General features: G+C 42.0%; 1 protein-coding gene across 1 annotated transcript in view; it reads right to left on the bottom strand.

The window, feature by feature from the left end:
- syne1b (spectrin repeat containing, nuclear envelope 1b) overlaps positions 1-17574 on the bottom strand; it is a 170857-nt gene that overhangs the window by 42816 nt on the left and 110467 nt on the right. Inside the window, exons 94-110 of the mRNA XM_086157463.1 lie at positions 16946-17140; positions 16674-16850; positions 14403-14594; positions 12005-12136; positions 11723-11823; positions 10192-10345; positions 9986-10114; positions 9740-9895; positions 8050-8259; positions 6873-6974; positions 6687-6806; positions 4203-4403; positions 3946-4119; positions 3694-3825; positions 2537-2733; positions 1047-1179; positions 66-248 (exon numbers count right to left, since the gene is read on the bottom strand). Coding sequence (XP_086013589.1) covers positions 66-248; positions 1047-1179; positions 2537-2733; positions 3694-3825; positions 3946-4119; positions 4203-4403; positions 6687-6806; positions 6873-6974; positions 8050-8259; positions 9740-9895; positions 9986-10114; positions 10192-10345; positions 11723-11823; positions 12005-12136; positions 14403-14594; positions 16674-16850; positions 16946-17140 — 2688 coding nt within the window. The remainder of the gene's footprint in view (positions 1-65; positions 249-1046; positions 1180-2536; positions 2734-3693; positions 3826-3945; positions 4120-4202; positions 4404-6686; positions 6807-6872; positions 6975-8049; positions 8260-9739; positions 9896-9985; positions 10115-10191; positions 10346-11722; positions 11824-12004; positions 12137-14402; positions 14595-16673; positions 16851-16945; positions 17141-17574) is intronic.

Raw genomic sequence — 17574 nt, 5'->3', positions numbered from 1 at the left:
GCCATAAAGAATAATCGCAAAAATTTCCCATAGAGATTTTGCTCGCGGACTGCGTGTGACGCCACCTGATGCAGCTTCTCCTGGACCACCGGGATTCGAGTGAAGAGTTCACTCCATTGGCTTTCCATTCGCGCCAAGTCCGACCGCAACATCACCGTGTCCACTTTCTTCAGCCTCAGCAGCTGGTTGCCTTCGGTGGCCACTGAGCTCTTTAGGCTGGACTTGCCCTCAGCTTCCTTTGAAAACTCCTGGTGCAGAAAAAACACGAGGGCAAGAGTAAGTGTGGACTTTGGAAGGATGATAAAAAAACAAAAAACAAAAGGAGTTTCATCCAACTAAAAATATTAAAAGGCAAACTTTTTGCATGATCTTCGTCTTTCGGCTTTTCCCTTCAGGGGTCGCCACGGCAAATCAACTTTCTCCATCTAACCTCCTCCTCTCTCACACCAACTACCTTCATATCTTCACTCACTACGTCCATAAATCGTCTCTTTGGTCTTTGGTCTCTTTGGTCCCTCCTCTGTCCATGACCCAACCACCTCAGTCTGGCTTCTCTGACCTTCTCTCCAAAACATCTAACATGTGCTGGTCCTCCGATAGACTCATCCTGATCCTCTCCATCCTGGTCACTCCCAAAGAGAACCTCAAAATCTTCATCTCTGCGACCTCTAGTTCTGCCTGGTGTCTTTTGGTCACTGGAACAGTTTCTAGTCCAAACATCATCGCTGGTCTCACCACTGTCTTGTACACCTTTCCTTTCCTTCTGGCTGATATTTACAAAACCTAATTCTTATAGTTTCACAAAACTGCTCTAAAAATGTTGTGTTGTCCCTGGGAGCTGTACCGATGCTCCGAAAGGGCCCCTTAAGAAACTTAGCACAACTAAATATAGGTGGATTATATAAACGCTGAATGTGGAAACGCGGTGAAAGGCCAGCATTTGACGAGACGTCTTTTAGCCGCCAGCGCCTCCAACAACTTCACGTGTCTGTAACTACTTCTTGCTGGAAGACCGGGCAAGAAAAGAATATGATTCTGCGACTCGCCAGAAAAGCAGAAAGATGATCTCTGACTGTCTCGAGTTCCTGCGGGACTAAGACCGCCTGAGTGTTCCAGAACTCCAGACGCTCCAGAGCAGATTGCAGCCACTCGCTCAGCTCTCCATATTCCCTCTGATACCTGCAGGAAAATCAGACAGCGAAGCAAAGACGTGACAAGAGTTTCCAATCACAGGTATCTTGAGTGCAATATGGGCCAGATTTATTAAGATCACGACTACGCATAGACTATGCATACATCAGGGGTGACCCAAAGTTTTGCAAAGAGGGACGTATTCAGTATTATCTTATTCGAGATTCAAAAGCTTTATTGTCATTGTACAGTGTCCCATAAATTTAGATCATAGTTGTAGGTTATCGTATCTTATCTTATCTTATCTTATTTTATCTTATTCAAGATTCAAAAGCTTTATTGTCATTGCACAGTGTCCCATACAATGAAATTATTGTCTTATCTTATCTTATTCAAGAGCTTTGTTGTCATTGTACAGTGTCCCACAAAATTAAATTATAGTTGTATCGTATCTTATCTTATCTTATCTTATCTCATCTTGTCTTATCTTGTCTTATTCGAGATTCAAAAGATTTATTGTCACTGTGCAGTGTCCCATAAAATGAAATTATAATTGTGTCTTATCTTATCTTATCTTATCTTATCTTATCCTATCTTTTCTTATCTTATCTTATTCACGATTCAAGAGCTTTGTTGTCATTGTACAGTGTCCCATAAAATGAAATTATAATTGTGTCTTATCTTATCTTATCTTATCTTATCTTATCTTATCTTATCTTATCTTATCTTATCTTATCTTTTCTTATCTTATCTTATTCACGATTCAAAAGCTTTATTGTCATTGTACAGTGTCCCATAAAATTAAATTATAGTTGTATCTTATCTTATCGTATCTTATCTTATTCACAATTCAAAAGCTTTGTCATTGTACAGTGTCCCATAAAATAGAATTAATGTTGTATCTTATCTTATCTTATCTTATCTTATCTTATCTCATCTTATCTTGTCTTATCTTATCTTATTCAAGATTCAAAAGCTTTATTGTCAATGGACAGCATCCCATAAAATGAAATTATAATTGTGTCTTATCTTATCTTATCTTATCTTATCTTATCTTATCTTATCTTATCTTATCTTGTTCAAGATTCAAAAGCTTTATTTTCATTGTTCAGTGACCCATAAAATTAAGTTATAGTTGTATCTTATCTTATCTTATCTTATCTTATCTTATCTTATCTTCTTCAAGATTCAAAAGCTTTATTGTCACTGTACAGTGTCCCCATACAATGGAATTAGTGTCTTATCTTATTCAAGATTCAAAAGCAAAAGCTTTGTTGTCATTGTACAGTGTTGCGTACAATTATATTATCGTCTCACCTTGTCTTATCCACGATTCCAAAGCTTTATTGTCACTGTAAAGTGCCCCATACAATGAAACTATTGTCTTATCTTGTGTTATCCTGACCTGGTCCAGTGTTTCAGGATGGCTTCCAGGCGCTGCAGCTCCTTGTTGACCTTGCCGGTGTTGTCGAGCCAGTGTTCCCCGAGGAGCGCCAGCTGATTCTCCAGCGCAGGGCAGCAAACGGACAGCAGCAGATGTTTCCCTTCGTCGAGCACCTGGTAAAGTTTGTGTTGATGCTCCGTCAGCCTCCCCTTCAGACCCTTTACGAATGATGGAAGAGGAGGGGAAACAAAAAACAAAAAACAACGATAGATTACAAATCGTGAGGACATTTGAGAGTGGAGTCAGGGGGAAATCGATATCTGCGTTGGAGAAAAAAGGAAGATATAAATCTAGAATTATAACAAAAAAAGAGACCAAATCCTTTCTTTCTCCCAGATAATGCTGACATTTAAACACTCTGCTTTAGGTCATCCAAGCATGTGAAAAAAAAAAAAATAAACACAGAAGTAATACAAAGTCCTGTTTAGCAGTAGGTACCGATGTACTGTAAATCGGCGGCCCCAAATCTTTTGGTACCGGTTCACAAAGAAAATCTTTCTTGGTACAAATTACCGTTTTTTCATGAGACCTTATTTGGAAAAACAATTGTTCCCTCTTGACCTCTGCCTTATCGTTATTGCCTAATATAAAGTGTAATGGTTGTATTGAGATTAAATGGTCTGACTGTCCTTGATGGTCTCAGCACATTCGCATCCCCCTTTTTTTTGCTATTGTCACTGTTTATGTTCCTATCCTTATTGTTGTTTTAGTTGCGTATTTTCATCCTTACTGTCTTTTTTCAACTTCTGCTGTCCAATTTTTATCCTTAATGTTGTTGTTGTTGTTCTCCCTGCTGTCTTTATTTGTGGATGTCTTTTGGTATCTTCTATTTATATTCATTTTTATTGACACTATAACTGATATGCTTCTGTGACAAAAGAATTTCCCCTATGGAGATCATAAAGTTTATCTTATCTTGTCTTAACTGGTCCCTGGTACAAAAAAAGTTGGGGACCAATGCTGTAAATGACAGCAATGATGCTGGTGACAATTTCTTGTAAAAATTGTGCAAACATTGACCAAAATCTGCGGACCGACCCAACAGAAATGAACATACAACAGAGGATAAAGGGACGACCTCGAGTTAGTCTCGGCTTTCCTTTTAGATATTTTTCTACCTGGTAGAGTGAGATTCTGTCCAGGAGCCTTTCCTCCGTCTCTTCCACCAGACCAGCGGAGGGGATGCTTCCCTCCACCGCCTCCAGCTGCCGGTTCAGACTTTGGTAATCATGCACCAGGCGACACCATGTCTGACAAATTAAAAACAAATCCAGAACAATGTCCCGATTACGCAAAGGAACTACGATTATGGAGACACGTTTTCATGATATTACCGAACCACAAACAGGAAAGATGTTGTACTGCCTCACCTCCAGGATGCATTCCAGCTCAACACCTTTGCTGTGGGCCAGTTTGAGGACGCCTTGAGCCTGGTTCAGGGTCTCCTCCAGCTCCTGGCTCTCTTTGGGAAGCATCAGACTGCAAATTTTCCTGAAGTAGGTCTCGGTTAAAATCATGTGTGACTCGAGGCCTTGAAAGAACTCCTACAAAGCAGACACAGCCGGTGTTTTACCTCCTACGATCCCCGTTGCTAAACCCCGTGAATATTCCTGATCACTGATATGACCTTGTGCTTATCCAGGTGATTCTGTACTTCCTCCACCGAGCTGGCGATGATCCTCTGGTCGGCAGCCATCTTGTCTTTGGCCGTGTCCACCAGGTCAGTGAGGTCCTGGAGGGCGCGCTCAAACTGCTCCTTCAGCGCCATGTTCTGGTTCAGCCCGCTCCGCCGAGAGGCCACCGTCATCACCAGCTCCTCGTAAGAGTCCTGAACAGAGAGGGGAAGCATTTTTTTTCCAAACCGTTGTCGTGATGTCATAACGTAATGTTCTGTTTGGGTTGTCCTTGCCATGTTCTGTTTGTCCAGTTCCTCCCCTGTATCCTCTTCTTCTAAACCGGGTGAGTGATCACAATTATAGCCCATTTTCTAGGTTCCAACATTTTTTTTGGATACTTGAAAACTTGGATATTATCAAGAATTTGATATTTGAAATTCTTCTTCTTCTCCTTTGGGCTTTTCCTTCAGCGGTCGCTACAGCAAATCAACCATCTCCATCTAACCCTATTCTCTGTATCCTCCTCTCTCGCACCAACTAACTCCATGTCATCTCTCACTACGTCCATCAATCTTCTCTTTGGTCTTCCCAGAAACCTCCAATTCCAGCATCCGTCTACCAATGTATTGACTCTCCCTCCTCTGTACATGACCCAACCATCTCAGTTTGGCTTCTCTGACCTTCTCTCCAAAACATCTACCATGTGCTGTCCCTCTGATAGACTCATTCCTGATCCTATCCATCCTGGTCACTCCCAAAGAGAACCTCAACATCTTCATCTCAATTCCGAATATATCAATCTGTTTCTATACCTCTTTTCCACACTCTGTTGCTCTGGACCATTGACCCTAAGTACTTGAAATCCTCCACCTTCTCGATCTCCACTCCCTGTAGCCTCACCATTCCAACCGAGTTCCTCTCATTTACACACATCTATTCTGTCTTGCAGCAAGTAACCTTTATTCTTCTCCTTCCCAGCGCATACCTCCACTTCTCGAGTTTCCTCAACCTGTTCCCTGCTCTCACTGTAGATCACTGCAGACATCATGGTCCATGGAGATTCCTGTCTAACCTCATCTGTCAGCCTGTCCATCACCATTGCGAACAAGAAGGGGCTCAGAGCTGATCCCTGATGGAGTCCCACCTCCACCTTGAACTTCTCTGTTACACCGACAGCACACTTCACCACTGTCTCACAGCGAGCATACATGTCCTGCACCATTCTAATATACTTCTCTACCCTTTTCCACACTCTCTGTTACTCTGCACTGTTGGCCTTAAGTACTTGAAATCCTCCAACTTCTTGATCTTGCAAAAATTTTTATTAACAATATTAATTTTTAGGGCATTTTCTAGAAGTCTACCCTGTCATATCTCACTAAACCAAAAGCTTACTGTAAATTCCGGACTATAGAGCGCACCTACTATTTTTTAAAACAAATTTGTTACTGTACATAAATAATCTGCAATTATCTTTTCAGCTTCTTTTGGCCCTGTTGAAACATGAGAAATTAACTGAGCAGGATGTTACAAGAAATATTTTTTTGAAGACTTTTAATGAAATAAATGACGGTAACATCTACAACTATCATAACATAACGCAAATGCTTTTCACCAGAACAGATACATCAAATGCATTCCTGCATGTCTTTTTCTTTACCTCTTTTCCACTCCTGTACATAGTCTGCATATGTACTGCCTGCTCAAACCCAAACGCTCAAATGTTCAGTTCCATGTCTGTGCTTATGTTAAGAGTATCGGTCTCTTGGGCCTTTTTTTAAAAGCAAGTTGAAGATGATGTTAAAATGATATTCTATACATTTTACAAGGGGCCCAAGAAAAAAGAGGAAGGAATCACATGATCATTTCTTTGAAAAATGGTGCCACAATAATATGTTTGTTAAACATATTTTGTAAGCATCTGACAAGATTTTTTGCCAAAACGTCATGCTGTAAAATAACGTAAAATAAATCATTAACATTTTTGTGCAGATTTTTTCAAACCGTTTTTTTTTTTTTTTTTTGTTCGATACTTTTGATCCAGCACCTTACTGGACAGCTGATATGAGTGTTTTTCTTTTTTCTCAAAATCATTTATATTTATAAAGCTCATATCACTGGAGCAACATGTGATGTAGGTTTCATTGAGATACTTTCTAGCTGAAAAAAACTGAGCTCAACTAAATATTCAAAATAATTACAAAAATAATTCAACATAATCAGTAGTTAGTTTCAAGCATGATTACAAAAGCGATTTCATCATTCTTTGGTTTATTTCTTTCATATTTTCTTATCATTTCTTGCTTAGTGCAAATTAACTGTCAATGCAAATACATTAAACCATCATTTTGACAGCAATTGTGTGAATTTACTTTGATTTATTGTGGAAAAAAAGAAGGTTTTGTTGCTTTTCTGTGAGTGTTTCGTGTTTGTCGGCTGGATTTTATTTAACCTGATAAAAGACAGGAGACCGTGAAAGTCTTTTTACTTCCTACCTGGAGTTTCAGTATCTTGTTCGTGCACGTCTGATCCACCTGCAGCGCTGCCCCTCTGGTTTTGAGCTCCGCGATCCTCTGCTCAAAGTCTTTCAGGCTTTCTTCTGCCCCGGCAATGACCTTGAGGAAAGGACGGCGGTGAGCGTTTGCGTTTTTCCTCTGCAGATATTTGAATTTGTATCTCACCTCCAGCTGCTTGGAGGCCGGTCGGTCCATGGCTCCAGCTAAGGCCTGCAGGATCTGGCACTTGGTTTCAATTAGAGCCGTCTGGAGAAGCTGCAGTTCGGTCTGTGTTTGTGAAAAGACAATTTTTGTGAGTTATTTTAGATATAGTATAATTCAAAGTCCTACCTAAATGGGAGATTTTAATTTTTTTACTGCAACTGCACCATGAAAAAACCCCAAAATGAGCAGTTTTGACACATAAACACCGTGTCTTCACATTGTTTTTACACGAGAAAGCTTGATTTTAAAAAACCTTCTCCAGGGATTTCCTATTTTTAGCAACATTGCTAAAAACAGTCCAATATCACTGAGTAAACAGTGAAGTCTGTGGTTCTTTTGTAATTTTTTTCCAAAAGAGTTGAAACGTCATTGACTTTGGGTTCAAAATGACAGCTAATTTCTTCCAAGTTTACGAATAGTTTCCTTATTTTCACAATTTTTTTAATCGCATAGCAAGTATTTTCTTGTTCTTTTTCAAACTATTCTCAGTTTGTTGTTTCAGAAGAACATTTATATTCCCTTTTTTATGTTCTCTCTAACTGGCAAAACAATTCAAACTTTTCTCACATGCATCTGGGGGTTTTATAAAGTGGGTTTCTGCAAGGAAAAAATGAAAAAGTAACTTTGCAATGAATTTTTTTGCTTCAAAATTTGAAAGCAAGATGTTTTTTGATGAAAAAGCGTCCAGTGACATTGTTAAAACAATCTTTTCTTATTTCTATAAAAAACACAAAAATAGCTAAACAACAAAAAAAAGGCAAAATCAAAATGATTGATTTAATAACCAGAATGGCCTTTAAACATTATACCTCCTCTTAAACATGCTACCAATCAATTTTCGAATAAATTCCAGCGGCAATTTTTCCCACTGTGATAAGATTTTAACTCAACAATATTTTAAGGGTGTAATTTCATCAATTCTTTTTTAATATTAATTTGTCATATATTTTTGGAGGAACAGTTCATTACATATAAAGATTTTTGTAATTTACCTGTTTACCTCCTCTGGAAAAATTTGGGTGTTACTTCTCTGTAATGATCAAATTAGGCCGTTTGTGGACCAAAATGAGTTTGACACCCCCGCTGTAAATATATCGCTGTAAATATATCATTTTAAACATAATGTTATGCAGAAAACCTGGTAGGCCGTGAGTTCATTAGCCCTGGTCCTCATTTGGTCGCAACTTTGACCGATGGCACATCCCAGCGCTCCCAATCGCTCCTTCAGGCAGTCCAGGTTGTCCCCCAGCAGCGCCCTGTCGTCCTGCCTCAACCCCGAGGAACCGTCCAGCAGAACCTGGCTGAGCTTCACCTCCTCCGTCACGTGTCTCACATCGATCTCCAGGGTCTGCAAGGACGACCAGACAACACTTTTTGAATTGATTGAAACTGAAATAATGTTAATCACAAGATCAGGCCAAACATGACCTCAGCTTTAAATATGTTTTTTTTGTAGTTTTTCAAGTGCTCATTCACATTTTATAAGTTTTCAACTTCAGTTTATCTTATTGATCAAGATACTTGTGTATAGATCTTCAGCCAGATCTTCACCAGACACTGAACCATGACCTTGAGATTTAGGGTTTTTTGCACAACAACAATCAAATAAAATTGATTGATTGACTGATTTTGCTCAACATAACCAATCCAGAAACCTGCTATTGTTTTTTTTTTTAAACTGCCCTGTACTTTATCGTTTACTTATTGTTTACTTGTTTTTTTGGGGGGGAAATGACTTTTGTGCCCACAGCCATCAGACTGCACAACAGTCATTCATTTATCCCTCTTTTTATATTTATATTTATATTTATATTTATATTTATATTTATTTTATTTTTTGTGTGTGTATTTTTTCCTTTTTTTAAATTAATTTAAAATTGTTTTTGTATTTTTTATTATGAGTGTTACGCTGCTGTGACAAAGGAATTTCCCCTATAGGGATCAACAGAGTTTATCTTATCTCTGCCTGGCTCTTGGGGAGAAGTCTGAGGGCGACTCGCATAATGCAGGGTTGTGTAAGTCCCGTTTTTATGTCAGCAGCATGATGATTACTGTAAAAAAGATTTTCTGCTATATATATTAGCATAGCAGTGATGTGCGGTGAGGTTCATGGCTGGTGAGGCCCACCTAGCATGAGGCAGGAGAACTGCGTGCCTCACTTACTGGCTCTTTGCAGATGTTTTATGATCACTCAGCACAAGAAACTAGTGACGCACATACAGGTGTTCACAAAAAAAAAAAACCACTGTACATTGAAAATGCAGTTCATAAAGTGTTTAAACATTTTAATAAAGACAGTATGGTCTTAGCGCAGGGCATGGCAGCAATCAGCCGTCATTGCGCAATCTATGTTGAGGCTCAACAGTCGGGAGCCTCACCGCAGGTCTCTTCTCAGTGTTTGAACAGTAAATATGACATTTTGAATAGAAAATTTAAAACTGGACGTTAAATGAAAAATACCTATCTAATGCAAATCACTGATGAATAGAACCATTTCATTGTTTTGTTTTTTTTCTTTTCTTTCCAAGATGGGCAAGTGAGGCACAGCCTCTCCTGCCTCCCTTGACTGCACATCACTGATACATAGAGCATATTACATAATCGCTTTAGCATTCAGTGTGTTTTTGAGTCACCTTTAAAGCACAACTGCAAAAATAAATTGAAGGGTGTAATTATTACAGAATATTTTTCAAAAAAGAAAAACAGGAACTAAAGGACACTCCCAAAAAATGCACATCGTGATCCTGTTATGAGGTAAACTAAATAATCGCAATTTTTTTTTTTTTTTCAGTTCCGTACAATTTACACGCAAAAAATCCGAACTCTACCTCCTGCTTTTCTAACTGAGCGTCTGAGTTTTCCGTCAGCAGCACCGATCCGGGGAAGACGTTGTTCTCCACGCCATCCAGCCAAGAAGACGTGGAAGAAACGGCCTTGTAGAGCTGCTGTTCCATCTGCGCCACCTTCGCCTCGCCGCCACAGGGCTGCGCACACACACACACACACACACATTAATTCAAATTGCTATCTACTCACATCGACCTCCAATGTTGTAGAAATGACAACCATCCAACCTGAGCGCTCATGTCCTCTAGTGTTTGCCGGAAGTTGTCATACAGACTCTTCAGGGACGAGCGGTCGAACTGAGGCTCTCCTTTGAAAAGAGCTCCGGCCGCAGAGACGCAAGAAGCTCTGGAATAAACCTGCAAACGCAGACGGACGGTCAACCCAGGATATGGGAATACAGGAGTACCGGTCCTTGTGCTATCGAGGATTCTACCGGCTGCTTGTGGTCCTGCTCCAGCGTTCTCTGCATGAGCTGCAGTTTAGTTTTGAGTTCCAGTCTCAAGCTCTCCCATCGCTGCCTCCTCTGGTCCCGGGCCGCTTCGGCTTCCCTCTCGACCAAAGCGGACGGTGAAAACGGCTCGGCGGTACTGGAAAGATTGAATCATAAAGGGAAATTACGGCAAGGGAAATATACATATTTGGTTGTGTAACCGCTTTTCTCTCTGTGAGGCCTAATACAGGCTGACCAGTTTCGTGAAGCCCTCCATGTTCTTGACGAGGAGTCCAGGAAGCTCGGCCTGAAGATAAACTGGCCAAAAACTGAGCTTATGCAGGTAGGAGAGGGACCTGATCCACCGCCACTCCTCTTCGACGGCACCCCTGTCCACTTCGTCTCTACCTTCAAGTACCTCAACTCGATTGTGTCAAATACCGGAGACCTCAAAGTTGAGATTGACCGGCGCCGTGCCCTTGCGGCGTCAGTCATGCAGTCCCTGTGGAGACCATTGTGGCGCCACCGGCACATATCCCGGATGACAAAGCTCCGGGTCTACAATGCCTCAGTCATCTCTGTCCTACTCTAAGGCTCTGAAACCTGGCCGCTGAACAACACGCTGGCAGCCAGGCTTGATGGATTTGACTCAAGTACCCTCAGGACATTAGAAGGCATCATCTGGACTCAGCATGTCACTAACAAGACCCTAAGAGATGGAACCCAGCAGCCCCCAGCATCTCGACTTGCAGCAATGCGGCGAGTTTGATGGTATGGCCTCATCATCCGCTTGCCCCGCCGAACATCCCACAAGCACCATCTTGGCCTTCAATCCCCAGCTAGCCAGACGGAGAAGACCCAGAGGTGCTGATGTTGTAGCCCAGGACCTCAAGGCCTGCGATGTGAGCCTGGCACAGGCACAACAACTTGCCAACACTAGACCCAGATGGAGAAACCTGGTAGCCACCGTTGGCTCTACGCATCCCGTCGTGCAAGAGGACTAACTAATATAGTCCTTGCTTTTTTTTGCCGCACTAGAATAAAGTGTAACGGTACATCCACCACAGGAGTTGGCAGAGGTGCTCTTCTTGTCAGAGGGAGTATTAGCTCTCTGGTGTAGGTTTTTTTTTTTTTTTTTGCGATAGGAAGTGCATCCTGGAACCTCAGCATCTTCATCTCTTTGACCTCCAGCTCCGCCTCCTGTCTTTTGGTCGTTGTCAGTGTTTGTAGATCATACGGCACCTTCTTGTCCACCTTTCCTCTCATTCTGGCTGATAGTATTCTATCTCTTCGTATCCCTGACATTATTTGGCCGATGTATTCATTATCACTTGACACCAATAATAACAGCACCGGTCTGAATTTATTAAGACCAAATTTATTTGAATGTGAACTCCCTCCAGCTCTCGCTTTTTAATATTCATCCCTAAATCAAGGGAACACAGCGTTTTTCTGCAACGCAACCCTTTCGATTTCAACGATTCTTGTCGAACAAGGTGATATTATTGAAATGAAGTCGCGGGATGCAAAGTACCTGGCGCTGCTAGGTGAGGCCTGCTGGAACAGAATCTCCTCCCCTCTGCTCGCAACCGACTGCAGCAGCTTTTTCTGCTCCGCAAGCTGCTCTTCCAGTTCCTGCATGCAAAACAGCGATGGTTAGATTACATTTTTTTGGTTTAAAAAAAAAAAAAAAAAAAACACATTAAGGCTTCCGGAAGCAATATCTAAACATCGGATTTCATTTTGCATGAAAAAAATGATATTTCCAATATCTCACTTCCATATTACGGTTGTGAATATTTTTTTGAAAACGCACTCTTTGTCTCTGGAGACTGTCCTGATGCTGCTGGGAGCGCGTGGTCTGGACCTGGACCAGCCAGTCCTGCACACTGGGGCTCTGGGAGAGACTGGAATCTGACTCGCTGTCCTCCTGCTCCTGCAGCGAGCCCTGTGGGCGAAAGGCAACAATTTAGGAAGTAACTGCAACCGAGGTCCGTAGCAGAAGAGAAAATGCAGATTTTTAAATATATTTTTAAATAAAAATACTTGACCCCCATAGGGAAAATTCATTTGTTACAGCAGCGCAACAACAACAATATCAATTAATATAAATATAAATGTGTGAAGACATATAAATATAAATGTAAAAGAAAGAAATTGGTTAATTATAAAATCGCATTGCCGCCTTGTTGTAAAAGTGGCCGCTAAAAAATATTGGTGGGTATTAAATGTTATAATAATGTGATTTCAAGCCAAAGTACTATTAAGAATATACATTTTAATCTTAAATGTATTATCTTGTCAAGCAACAACCCGTTGTCTGAATTATCTTCCCCGTCTTTGCAATAAAGTTCATTTTTTGCCAGTCGTCTTCATTTAATTACCTTTACTGTTTTCAAAATCAGACGGAAAAATTGGGAAATTAGCTTCAAGTCATCGTAACAATCATTCAACAACAAACGTAAAAGCTGAAGAGCTACGTTCTGCTTGTCCAATTTAAATGGTGCAAATCATGAGTTACATTATAAATGGAGGGAAAATACATTTATCATCGTTTTGTTTGACGTCAATTTTTCTAAACTCAAGTACCGAAATTTCCAGACTTTTAATATAATATAACAGAATATAACTCAAAGTGGTGAGAAATAACTAATAAATAAACACGTACACATATAGGCAACACTTGTTTATAGCTGCAGGTGTTACACGTAAACATTTTTTTAAACTTTTAATTAAATACATACCGGTGACATCCACAAATACATACTGGAAATGCTTTTTTTGTCACTTTAAAAATCCAACCATATCAACGTCAGCACAACTCGTCGTTCAGTGACAAATTATTTATAATTTTCTGTACTTTTGCGCCGTAACGCTAGTTGACGTTGACTTTTTTTGATCAGCGCCTGTAAAACGGCTGATAAAAAACATGAATAATAAATAACAGAAGGAAAAATCCATCCATTTTCTATCCCTGCTTTGTCCTAAAATCATTAAATTCGCTGTCGGAATTGAACGGCTTCAGAATTTTACTGAATTTCATTTCATCGGTTTGATGAGACAAGTTTTGGCAGCGTGATGCTCATTAGCCCCCAAGAAAATACATAAATTAGTTGCAGCGTTGTTTAGCCGCAGTGTTCGGTTCATGTGAAATAAGTAGCATCTCATAATCCGTAAATTACGGCGTGGCAGTGATAAATCAATCTTGCATAAACAGTTACAATAATTTTAGAATAGTCATTTTACTACTGTATGTTTCGCTCTATAAGGCGCATCTAAAACCATTTAATTTTCTCAAAAACTGACAGTGCGCCTTATAATCCAGTGCGCCTTATATATGGATCAATATTGAGCCGCAAGAGGTCTAGCAACTACGGGAAGCAGACGCCGACTCCATTTTCTCCTGTAGAAGAAGAAGCGCGCTGTGCATGCTGGGATATATGACTGCGCCAAGGGTGCATTTTCATTTCCATTTGTGTGTGTGTGTGTGTGCGCGTCGCTGAAGTAGCAGCAGTAAAAATGGTTAAGGGGAATTCCCGTCCTACACCACTTGTGTGTGTAGAAAGACGCCAAATTGGCTCCTAAAACAAAGCGAGATGGTTACAGTTGGAGGACGAACTCGAACAGTGGGTTGTTGAACAGAGAGCGGCAAGTGGAAGCGTCTCTACAGTCACTATTCCAATGAAGGCAACGGCGCTAGCTAGCGATATGAACATCTGTAAATTAAGAGGCCGTACTTATTGGTGCTTTTGTTTTATGAAATGTTTTGAACTGTGACAAATGGAGTTGGAAATACATTGTTTGAATGAAGACGGCGCAAATACCGGTAAGAGCTACCGGTGCGTACGGTACCGTATTGTGAATGCACTATCTTGTTTTGGGAGCGAACAGAACTGTCAGAACATTGGTTTGTATTCTATTAATAAATTTTGACTGACTTATCTGACTGTTGTTTTGTTGACATTCCCTTTAGCGCAGCTTCATCTAGTGGATGCATAACGCAACCCCAGCCACGACTGTAGCTTCTATTCTATGCGCCTTATAATGCAGTGTGCCTTATATATGATTTTTTTTTAAATAGGCCATCCATTGAAAGTGCGCCTTATAATCCAGTGCGCCTTATAATGTGGAAAATACAGTAATAGTTTTCTATTAGAAAAAGATGTGAGGATGAAAAACTCTTTTATGTCTGTCAACAGTTGCAGCTGCCTCACCTGCATGCCCGCCTCCTTGTCCTGCAGCATCTTTTGTAGCTCCAACAAGCCGCCCTTTAACGTGCGCAACTTCCCGGCCAAACGCTCCGCCTCCTCCCTGGTCTCCGTCCGGCCCTCTAGCATCAGGTTCTCGCTGTGCACGGACAGCTCGGACAGAGCCAGCACCTTCTCCTCAATGTCCAGCAACATGTTCTGCAGCAGCAGAAGGAGAGAGGCCAGCTCAAACATGGTGTCTCATCACCTACGAGGGTTCTTGTCTCTGCACGCAGGCCTCACAGGGGCCTGGCCGAACCCCTTGCGCTCGCGGCTTTCCCCGGCCGCGGGACCGTCTCTCCTCGCTCGCCTCTAGCGCAACACATTACCGCTAATCCTTCACGCTCCACGGTCCGCAACAAACACGCTCCAGTTCGACCTGGAAAGCCACTCCGCGAGTCGGGAGTGTCCATTTGTAGAAGCAGCAAGTCGAACAATATCGGCATAACTGGTTCCCGATAGTGTCGTTCCCGCCTCTGCAACTTTAGCCTCTGCGTGCTCTAGGATTCCCCTACTTGGATATTCTAGCAGCTTTGCCACCAACACCAATCCCGGCAGCGGGATCTATTTATCCTTTGAAAGCCACTACCTCAACGACACTGCGTCCCGCAGAGGTATCTGCATAATCTTCTTAAGACCGCGCTGCAGTTCTTAGGACGCAGTCAACAGAATGACCTGCTAATGCTCTTATTTACCTTCTGAAGGGTTCCTGCCCTTTAAGGATAAGCCATATGGGATAAAAGAAGCAAAAATTTGAAGTGTAAGATGGATAAAAATAATCCAGCCCGATATTTATGTTTGCGAGCTGCCCGGAAGCAACAGCTTAACACCTGAGAGATGATTTTTCCGAGCTGGTGTTATTTCCCGCTCGTCAACCACGACTCCACAAACCTCACATCTCTAGTCATGGATGGCCTGCAGGGAGGATCACCACGACCCCACCGCCTTCTCTGCAGAGCACCTGGCTACCGCCGCAGAGTCCACAGGAGAGCCCACTCGCGCCCACTCTCAACATGGACTGTTGATTCGGAGATACGGGAATGCGAAATGTAGAAAGAGACGACCGAAAAACTCGTTCTGCCCGACGGAATCCTAAACAGCTGACAATCTTTCTTCTTCTGTGCACATGGAACTGCTGCCACTCACACTCTTACTCACCACTGCATCTGCACTTTTTGATTAGCCTACGAGCTACACTGCTAACGCGGCTCATATTTATGATAATGTTTACAATAACTATTTGTTGCAGATATAATTCGAAATGCACTGAGGACGGCAAAGGAAGAATTTCATCCTGCAGAATCAGAATTGCTTTATTCACCAAGTAAGTTTCCAACGCAAGGAATTTGCTTTGGTTGACGGAGATGAACTGAAAACATGTAACACGTGTTGAATGAGTGGAAATAAAAGGGAGATCCAGGTTGGTTTGCAAAATGGGAAACACAGGGAAACATGTTTACACACACACCGGGAAAACGCTTCCACACACACACACACACCGGGAAACACGTTTACACACGCACACACACACACATAAACACACACACCGGGAAAAACATTTACACACGCCACACACATACAAACAGACACGCATGCACGCATGCACCAGGAAAACGCTTCCACACACACACACTGGGAAACACGTTTACACACACACACACACACACACCGGGAAAACGTTTACACACACACACAAGGAAACATGTTTACACACACACACACACACACACACACACACACTGAGAAACACGTCTCCACACACACAAACACTCCCACAAAGACCGGGAACTATGTTTACACATACATTGGGAAAAACTTTCCACAAACACCTGGAAACACACTTACACACACACACACACACACACACACACACTGGGAAACACATTCCCACACACACATGGAAACATGTTTACACACACACACACACATACACACACACACACACACACAGACACACACAAACACGGGGAAACATGTTTACATACACACCTGGTGACACATTTCCACATGCAGCGGGAGACACGTTTCCACACACATACACACACACACACACCGTGAAACACATTCCCACACACATACACACACACCGGAAAGCACATTCCCACACACACACACACACACACACACACAGGGAGACACATTTCCACAGTGTTCCCATGACAACACTTTGAATAATGAATGTTGAATAACTTCACGTCGGGACGTAAAAGGACCGTGAGCTCCAGATCCAGCCTCTACCTGACACTCGGCCAGCTGATGTTCCACATCGGTGTTCTGGAAGGTTCTCGCTTCAAGGATGGAGACGGCGGCGCCGCGCACGTCGTCCAGCCAGCGCTGGAGCTCCTCGGCCTGGCCGTGGCAGCGCTGAATCTCCTGCTCCAGACGCCGGCCCTCCAGACGCTCGATCACGCGCTCCTGCGGCGCGACCGTCCACAATTACTTCACGTCAACCCCGATTTAAAAGTCGCATTATGATTGAAAAACAAATAAAAATAAATCTGACTAAATACCTCCAGCACCTGCTGCTTCCCCGAGGCCTTCATGTGGATGGTGGCCATCCTTTCCGCTAAAACGGCGAGAGACGACTGCATCGCCAGCCGGTCGGCCACGTCCGATTCCGCCGGTTCTCGGTTCAGGTCGTCTGAGAAGTTCATCTGCAGCCGGTTTATTTCCCCCTGGACGCTCTGGATCTCCTGAATTAGACCCTGAGGAGGAAAAACATCGGACGACGGGTTCGTTCGTACGAACTTTGCTTTTCAAGATCGTAAACGTGAAGGATCGTCCGTCGGCGCCGAGGTCGATGTTGAATTTGAAATGTTCTTAGAATAAAATCGATCTGATGGACGTTTCGGAGAAATAGTTTCAGGAAACTGAAATGGCTCTTGGTTTATCTGATCATTTCCGTGTCTTTTTCTGGTAATTGCTTTTTAATCTGGCCATTTTTAGGCGTTTTCGTGAACCTCTTTGCCATTTTCACCTTAACGCCTGAATATTTGGAGTTAGTGATTTGATACTTTAAGGTTTCCTTTTATTTTATTTTCCAATAACATTCATACATTTGGACCTTTTCTATTTGAAGAAAAAAAAAAAGATGAGTTAATTTACTAAAAGCAATTTAATAACTTGGAAAATAGACGGT

Source organism: Fistularia commersonii, chromosome 1 (assembly GCF_037954325.1).
Source record: "Fistularia commersonii isolate RoL2024-O1a breed Wild chromosome 1, RoL_Fcom_v1.0, whole genome shotgun sequence".
NCBI lineage: Eukaryota > Metazoa > Chordata > Actinopteri > Syngnathiformes > Fistulariidae > Fistularia > Fistularia commersonii.
This window is presented reverse-complemented; position numbering and strand designations above follow the sequence as displayed.